The 9,678-nt window shown below is 40.6% G+C and overlaps 1 protein-coding gene across 2 annotated transcripts in view; it reads right to left on the reverse strand.

The window, feature by feature from the left end:
* SLC39A11 (solute carrier family 39 member 11) overlaps window positions 1-9,678 on the reverse strand; it is a 197,809-nt gene that overhangs the window by 116,781 nt on the left and 71,350 nt on the right. The window contains exon 4 of one of the 2 annotated variants that reach the window (XM_072403461.1): window positions 8,901-9,006. In XM_072403461.1, the coding sequence (XP_072259562.1) occupies window positions 8,901-9,006 (106 nt within the window). Of the gene's footprint in view, window positions 1-8,879; window positions 9,007-9,678 lie in introns of both variants that reach the window. The other variant, XM_072403460.1, reaches the window with a different exon arrangement.

A 9,678-nucleotide genomic window follows, 5' to 3' on the forward strand; every position in this document is an offset into this window, starting at 1 on the left:
AGTGTACAAGAATTCCTGGGCTATATTGGCAGCAACTCTGTTTACTTTAATGTCTGGATTTACAATCAGCGATGTGCCTGCACCATAAAATTTTGGGTTTACACCAATGTAAATCTCATGTCCCTATGTGCTGTTCAGATCTTTTGCATGGTACCAATTTAACTCAAATAATGTACAATAAACTGGTCTATTCTGGTCTATATCAGCTAGATGATGAATACAAGTGCTATGCAAGTCTAAGGACCCAACATGTGATGCCGAGACCCACCGACTGGTCATTCAGGCACCCAAATCTCCATTATGGTAGAAAGTAGAAGGAATCACATGCTTCACCAAAAATTTCCAATTATTTCACAAGATGCTAGAAGTGAATAAAAGTTTAAGAGGTATAAAGTAAACATTTTAGTTGACTCGTAAATTAGCAAAGTTCAGCTTTGATTTAAGACGAAGATAAAAAATAATTTCCTCCCTAGAAATTGACAGAGCACCAGCATCAAATAACAAACACTCCTCGTAAGCCTCCTTCCTCTGCCGCAGTTTGTTTAATTCCCTCAGTTTGTGCGATAGATCTGATCACACCCCTAGTAAGCTATAAAACACACAGCCTCAAAGGGAATCCATCACCCCACAATGTTTAAAGATTGATCTGCTCTGACACTGCACCGTATGCTGTGCTGGAAGGTTTTCAGCTTCCTCGAGGTGCTTCCATGCATACAAATAAATACATGTTTTGTTTAAACATTTCTTGTTTTTTTAAAGACTTAACTCAATTACAGAATTAATTTCTAGTCGGTATTAGAAGCACTTATTATAAGCTTCTCAAGAATGCTTATTGTAAATAATTATGAGATCCTTGGCTGCCATTTGTTTTCCAATTAACCTGCCAGTTGCTTGGGACTTCTCACTTATTTGTATATTTTTATATATATATATATCATACATATACTTTAAAATTTTTGATATTATAACAAAATACGAGTAGCTGGAACACAAAGGTGTGTAGATACCCACAACTTACAGGTAGCCAGAAACAAGGTTAAGAATTAGGAGTATAAGATCTCCTACCTTGTGTCTAGGACGTCTATAGGAAACTAAGGGTTGACTCTGCTCACGTATCCACTGATTACTAAAACATGGGTTGACTGACCCTATAAGACAATCCAAAATCCAAAAGTTCTACCCCTAACAAATGTTAATCTCTGTTGAACAGTTTACTGATCCATCTTACAATCGAGAAGCAAGTACATCTTTATATCCAAGGTTATGCAGACACTACTCTTAAATTATTGAATTAGGATGTCTCCGGTGAATGGTTCGATTAATGCTACAGCCATACAAAGACATTTTAGACAACTGTCCACCTCCACACTTGTGACAACAATTTGGTAAAGGCTCCTTGGTGTTCCATCATAATCTGCCTCTGTGCACAAAGCCTGCTCATGCAGATATATTTTGAAAAGTTTGGCGAAGTAGGAATGGACTTCTTGATTTCATCCCAATCTAAATCAACTTTAGGATGAATTGGAATGTCAATTGCAAGCCAGTTGTTCTTATTCAACATTAGTTCTTGAACTGACGAACGTCCTTCTGGCTTCATAGGTACAAATTTCCACAGACACATTCCGGAATCTTGTGAAAACTCTTCACAAAAGTGTGTGGGTTGGGGGGAATGGGACAACTTATGCTATTATGGCCAGGGGCTGTCAAGTAAGCTCACATGGGTGTGATGGTGAAGTGTTCATATGCCTTATGTTTTAAATTGGGGTTTACTAATGCACTGCAGTGTTTCCTAAAACAATGGGTGCAATGGGCAGGGTTAACACCTGCTTAATATTTCAATGTTGAAGCCAGGCTGGTAAAAGGGCTCCCTATATTATGAGTCAATTCCAAATGCCCCCCAATATCTGGAGTAAAAGTCAACTACTGTTCCATTAGGTGCCAGACCTCAGATCAGATGTGAGGAGTATCTACTGCTGCTACAGAATCCTTATTTGCTGCCACATTTAGACCTTAAACAAGCACAGAGTAAATACTGAGGTAATACTGCTTCTGGTCCATGATGTGAGGCGAGGGATGGTCTGGGTTGCAAGATTTCCTCAATGCCTGCCCGCCATCATATTGGTCCCACATCTGGATATAAAAGCAACATGACAGTAAAGGGCAGCTGCATGCATTTACTAGTCAATGTTTATCTGGGGGTTTGGATGGGGGATCTATTAGTATTTGGACTAGATAAGAGACCTGTAAGGTATTATTTTGACCCAGGAACGCACTGAAAACATTACCAAGGCATGTTTTGCATGTATAGTACATTTAGTACTTTTTGGAAACCAGTTTTCTCCTACATTCCAAAAAAAGGGTAAAAAATTAAAAATATAGGTATCTACCAAATATACGTGGGTTGCTCTATGGCAGGAATTTCTCATACCTGTTCAACAAACAGTGCACGCTTTGTAGAAAAGATTACTCACAGTTCAGTATTTTCCCCTGGAATCTTTTTTAAGTTGAATGGAAAGTAGCGTAGGCGAGTGTATTGTCACCCAACTTTTTAGTAAGCACCCAAAAACACCCTGCTGGGGGAAAACAATGCAGTTTTATTGCATTGCTGAGATACTAGTTACCCAATCTGTGTTAATGCAAGCTAACCTGCAAAACACAGCATTGGTGAGATGTGTAGACTGATTTTCGAAAAGCTACACACATCAGTAGGTAGGAACCTTAGACTGTCTTAATATTGGAATGCTGCAGACATAGAGAAATGCAACACGTCGCTATCAAACACCATCATCCATGTGCCACAGACAGCCAATTACGAAAATAATGAGGTAACCTTTTCCAACAGGTGAGACCTGATTTTCTTTTTTTATTTACTTCTCCAGTGGAAAGGGCAAAAGAAACAACAGTCAACACAGATTACATATTATGTTTTCCTGGTCCGATTTTATCTTTTTATGTTAAAGGAAAAAGCACACTATAAAATCTAAATTTTGTTTTGTAAAAACAGAGCCATGAAAAACATGTCCAGTTTGCCATGAATTTGTGAAGGCCAGAATAGTTGAGACAACAATATTCAAAGTTCAGGGATCCTCCTCCTGGTTTGATTAATGCTGAACTTAAAAACCTGTTGTGCTCAGAAAAGAATAAAAGCACAGGCACTTCTGCATCTCAAAACAATACTTAACTCCGAGTAAGCAGCTAAATAGACAGACCAAATAGAAGGAACTGTTACATTTTTTTAGGATTTGCAATTTGGCTCATCCAGTCCAAGGATTTACTCAGCAATGACACACACAGCACAGCCAGATGGATAATATTACATTTTGTTACAGTAATAAAATATATAGTGTTTAAATATTTTTGACCCCAGCTTGATATTTGGAAAGTGAAGGAGGAGAAGTGGCAGCAAGATGATGTGGTACTTTTCTCTTTCCTCCTATAAGAATGTTCTTTTGCATGAAGCGTGCCTAAATGGCTACCAATAGCTGAACCTCACATATCAGCCTATTACAGCGCTGAAGTTTGGCAGCGTACAGGCAACAAATTTTTATCCCTCAATGTTCTTTTGTAAGTTTCCAGCAAAAGTAGAATGAACGAAGGCTGCATTCACAGCGCTGTCTAGTTGTATTGAGAGGGAAGGAGAGAGGATGAGCAAAAGGCAACCCACTGCACCCTCCACCATTAAAGACAGTGGGCCCTCCTCACTCCTTACCATGGTGGATCACCAAACATTGGAGGACTACTGTAAGTAATTATTGATGAATATGCAGCTGTAGTCTTTCATATCTGCATGGCGGGCATAACCACAGGGCAGTTCCTGTGTTTACTTTGTGCATTCACTGGTCATATTAGCCCCTTCCACGCCATGTGCTGACCTGCAAGAATAAAATTCAGTGGTAAGTACTCCTTGTCGTATACGGCACTGGGGTTCTGACCATGACTGTAACCAATGAGACCATTTGTACGTAGTACGTATGCATCTGCATGCGCTTCCTCCCCAAAACTCAAAAACATACGTTGAATGGCTACCCTAGCTCAATTATATGCAACCAATTCAGCAGCAGAGACTGCGGCTTTGTAAAAAAAAAAAAAAAAAAAAAAAGTTTAATAAAAAATGTAATGCACTTTGTAAAAAGACTTAGAATATTTGGTACATCTACAAGTAAAGTTCAGTCTCAGTAATGAGGGTTTTAAAGGCTAAGATGGACGGACTCCCAGCGCCAAACAATGACTCATCTCTTCCCTACGAAGTGTTGGATAGTCTAAAGTTGATGGTATTGACAAAAATACCAGTGGTGTAATTACCTCCCACTCTCTGCAATTCGGCATATTCTGCCAGGGCATTAAACCGTCTCTTCTATGTCCATAATGATGAGAATGATGAAGCAGTAAAAACAAGAAGATAACTGGTGAGAAAAGGTCTGCAAACAGACGGTTGACTTTGTATAGAATGTAATGAATTAGCAGCTCTTTATTAAAGCCACTTGAAAAGCTGAGGTATGGTACTTGTGTATATTTTTTATGTCTAAAAAAAGTAACATTTAAAAAATGCATATCAATAAAAGATTTGCGTTTACTATGCAATCTTTTTATTTTTCAGCCAGCAGATGGAGCTCCAATCTCCTTTTTATATGTGTAGTATTATATCATTCTCAGCTGTGCTGAAAGAAGCATGTTTTCACAACAGGCCATCACATAAGTGACACATATGAGAGCGCCAAGGCTTCCATCAGTCAGAGGGAGCTGCTTAGCAAGTTTCTTTTGCTCCGGTCTTTGGATAAACCAAAGTTTTCAATTTTGTAAAATAAAGATAATATATTTATATTGTGAAAACAATAAAACAGGGCAAAATAGTATGAACTTTTAAAGTAAGCCTGTGACCAGATATTACACCACAAAGTATTTACATATTCAGTGCAATCGGCAAAAGCACTTTAAAACCCACATTTAGCTCTGTAGCTATAAGCATTCTGGAGAAATTCATCCACGTTTTTGTACACAAAATGTACATATTTTTACATATTTTTAGAATTTAAAGAGAAAGTAAAGTACAATTTGTGAGTAGATGGGGCTTTACTGCAGGAAACAGGGGATGTCCCTTCTGCATAAAGCATCCTCACCTGCCTGTGCACTCGCTGGAATTGTTGCTGAGCTGTGGCTTCCCCTGCAGTGTCCAGGATTAGGACTGAATGGCTGGGTTTACGCCATCCTACCCGGGCCAATAAAGATGGACAAAGATCACAACTAGGAAAAGGAGGTGGAGGAAGATGGTGGCACCCTGTGATAAGACAGGCGAGTACAAAGGGGTTAAGTTCTACTACAAAAAGCACTAATTGGCCCATCAATGTCAAAAACCATAAGTCCCATACACTTTCATATCTTCATCAGCTCCTGGTGCTAAACAAAGCAGTGGAGCAAGAAATGAAAGCACATATATAATGCTGGGGGTTAAAGCAAAACCCCTTGCCTTGCCCCCGTTGTCTAAAACACAGATTGACTCTAAAATACATCATCATAAAAAGCAAAAAGAGGAGTAAAGTGTTAATCAGGGACTCTGAGATATCATTCATTTTCACACCAAAAACAGGGAGCAGATCCCTGGCAAGGATGTAGACCTTCTCATTAGTGTTCATGGACAAGAAGTAAGAAGCAGAAGGATGGAGCACGCTGCGGAGTTCTGTCGCCAAGAAAGAGGTCCAGATGCTTCATTGGCACCATAGGCGAATACTGGAAACAGGAGTCAGCTCCCTGCATGCCACTAATACACCCACAGACAGGACATAACAATGCACCACTCCATTTTGCAACATTTTAAAAAAGATACTGTCATCAAAGTAAGAGAAAAAAAATACTACTTTCCTTCACCTTTTAGATTATAAGCTCTTTTGGACACTCATTTCCTCTTTCTGTGTCACTGTCTGTATCTGTCTGTCATTTTCACCCCTATTTAATGTACAGTGCTGTGTACAGTTAATTAAAAATAATTTTGTAGTTGCTAGGCCATTTTCCATGTTGTACGAGGGGGTGCTGAGAAGTTCCTGGCTTTGCCCCTTTCCAGATGAAATAGAAAAATGAGTGTGGGGGCATATGACAGCCTAATATCTTAGTATGTAACTTTGCAAATATCAGGTCTTTGCGATTCTTAAAACAGTTTTTTCTTTTAGTGAGAAGCTGTGATGGCAGAGGCACAAGCAAGTTTCACGTCGTTGGAGTTACGGGCCGTCATGAAGTTTTTGTTTCTCCAGGGAAAGTCAGCAAAGGACATTCACACTGAGATGTCACAAACACTGGGGCAGAAGTGTCCTTCCTACAGCACTGTCAGAACCTGGATATCTCGTTTCAAGACTGAGCATTTCACCATTGAAGATGAGCCCCACAGTGGGCGCCCCCCAACCTCAACTGACCCGGCAACCTGCGATGCTGTCCATGAGCTGATTTTTGAGGACCGGCGAACATCCGCAAAAAAGATAGCCCAGATACTTGACATCTTATGGGAGCGTGCTGGGTTTGTTATCACCACTATCCTAGACAAGGGCAAGCTTTCAGCGAAGTGGGCACCAAAATGTTTGAACAGTGATCAGAAGAAGGAACGAGTTGAGGCATCCAAAGCCGTTTTGGCCCATTTTGAAGCTGCACAGGACTTTTTGGCTAGGTTAGTGACTGAGGATGAAACCGGGCTCCACATCTATGATCCTGAAACCAAGGAACAGTCAAAGGAATGGCGCCACAGCTGGTCCGCGCAGCCAAAGAAGTTCCTAACCCAGAATTCGGCAAAGAAAGTCATGGCGTTCGTTTTCTGGGACAAAGACGGTATTCTGTTGGTGGACTACCTACCTCAGGGCTCTAGTATCACCCAACAGTATTATGCTAACCTCCTGGACCAGCTGAAGAAGGCAATTAAGACGAAACGTTATGGAAAGTTGACCAAAGCGATCCTTTTTTTTGCAGGACAATGCACCTGCGCACACGTCCAATGTTGTGGCTGCCAAATAGAACACCCTGGGTTTCCAATTGGTCCCCCATCCCCCCTACTCACCTGACCTGGCCCCTTCAGACTATTATCTGTTCCCAAATTTGAAGAACCAAAGGACTTTTATTTGAACGGTCTAGAAAAGCACATCAGTCTCAGGGGGGAATATATGTTGAATACACTTGTTATTTCATAACTCTGGCTCTCTTCTTTCTGTGCAGAGGCAGGAACTTCTCAACACCCCCCCCCCCCCCCCCCCATACACACACCTCCCCGTATCATATAGGTCTTAAAAATCAATCCAGGGTTTGAAACTTTTTGTTAGAGAAGTGAAGGGTTAAACACATTTTTTTCCACTGTTTATCTCAATTGGGGAGGTTTGGGGGAAGTGAGAAGTTGGCACTGGAACAGGTGTGGACGCAAAGAGAAAAAAACCTGGGAAGAGGTTTTAGGCTGGGATCACATTTTTCGGCCTTTGCAGCACTAGGACATGAATCAGGTTCGAATCTGGACAAGGACACTATATGCAAAGAGTTTGCATGTTCTCCCCGTCTTTGTGTGTGTTTCCTCCAAGCACTCCGGTTTACTCCCACATTCCAAAAACATGGTATTAGGTAATTGAGGTTGCCTCAAAAATTGTCTTAAAACTGTTGTTAATGACATATGGCTATGGTAGGGACATTTGAGGGACCCCCTTTGAGGGTCAGTTAATGACATGACTATGGACTTTGTAAAGCGCTGTGTAATATGTCAGTGCTATATAAATAAAGGATAATAATAATAATACTAACAGAACTGTAAAAACACAACTTGCCTGTTTTTAGTATCTAACATTGATCATCCAGCACTCTGCCAGAAGCGCCCAGAACCCCTTCCAAGCACCCTCATTGGTTATTTATAGGTGATAAATCTCCCTGTGACCCTAGTGAACTAACATCTTGCTCAGATCTGCTGCCGAGCCTTCAGGAAAATAAATCATGGAAGGAATTGATCGTTGAGAGAACAAGCCCAGAGCGGCAGAAACCATCATTGGTAACACGGAGCTCACAGGACCCCATGTAACCCAACACACCATTTAAAAGCTGTTCACCGTGTATATATTGATATTTGTACATGGCAGAAAAGGGTGAGACCAATCACGGTTCATTGGCGAGATCCGAAAAAAAGAGAACAGTATAAAAAAAAAGGAGAGCGAAAAAAGTTGTTGAACGAATTCCCACACTGTACAATAGCCAAGTCTTTTAACATGGTTTTTGAAATCCAAATGCAAAAGTAATCATTTTCTAAATATAAGAAATTAATGTATACTGGAATCATTGTGTGATCTGCATATTGTTTCAGATCTGTGTATGGACTCCTTGTGCTCCGATTGGCCCAGAACTGTGACATGTCTGTTTTCCCGAGCAGGAGCTTCCTGTATTAAAGACCAGTCACTGCTGCCCTCTCTCTTTGTGCAGGGTGACTGGTCTTGTATCCGGCCCCTACTGCAGTTTCTGCAGAAAACCTATAGTAGGTGGAATTCCCCTTTAAAAGTCCTAAATCTAATCTGACTACTTGTACAGTGTGGAGAAACAGAAAACACATTCCCAAAACAGTAAAGAAAGTTCATATTCATTCCCATTAACATGGCCGATGACTATCAAATTGATGTTAATTCACCATCAGTCACCAGCCCCTGGATGTCCTCTGTCCTCCCAGCCGGCTCTGTGAGTCAGCACCATCTGAGCGAGAAGTGCAAACACGAAACAGATTGCCTCTGACATCACTGCCTTTTCAGAGCCACTTAAAAATCATTTATTTAAGGGATAAGACGGCTGGGAGTGACAGCCGATGACCAGGTAACTGATGTCTAACTCAGCCCAACTATCGGGGAGGTGGTCATGCGTGGTATATGACAACAAATGATGCTTGCCTTTGTGAAAGTTGCCTCTACCTATGCGGATACTGAGATCTCGCACTTCGTATGCCGATCCCTCGTCTTTTTCCTTTGGAGGTTTGGAGTCCCAAGCGGCGACTGAGAAGGGGTCGTCACTGATGCCCTGCAAGACAGAGAGTATGGCATGACCATCAATGCAGAAGGAAATACAACATATAGTCAAAACATAATTTGGAAAAGTTAAGCTTAAATTTCCTGCAGATATAAAAAAAAAACAAATATTTGTGGCCTTATATTTACGTTTTAAATCATTCAATGCATTTAATTAAAGTAGTATACAGTTAGGTCCATAAATATTTGGACAGACAACTTTTTTCTAATTTTGGTTCTGTACATTACCACAAATAATTTTAAATAAAACAACTCAGATGCAGTGGAACTGCAGACTTTCAGCTTTAATTCAGTGGGCAGAACAAAAAGATTGCATAAAAATGTGAGGAACATAAGCCTTTTTTTAACACAATCACTTCATTTCAGGGGCTCAAAAGTACTTGGACAATTGACTCAATGGCTACTTCATGGGCTGGTGTTGGCAATACCTTCGTTATGTTATTATAAATTAAGCAGATAAAAGGCCCGGAGTTGATTTGAGGGGGGGTGCTTGTATGTGGAAGATTTTGCTGTGAACAGACCACATGCGCTCAAAGGAGCTCTCCATGCAGGTGAAAAAATCCATCCGAGAAATTGCTACAATATTAGGAGTGGAAAAATCTACAGTTTGGAACATCATGAGAAAGAAACAAAGCACTGGTGAACTCAGCAACGCCAAAAGACC

This window comes from Pyxicephalus adspersus, chromosome 3, assembly GCF_032062135.1.
Source record: "Pyxicephalus adspersus chromosome 3, UCB_Pads_2.0, whole genome shotgun sequence".
Classification (NCBI taxonomy): domain Eukaryota; kingdom Metazoa; phylum Chordata; class Amphibia; order Anura; family Pyxicephalidae; genus Pyxicephalus; species Pyxicephalus adspersus.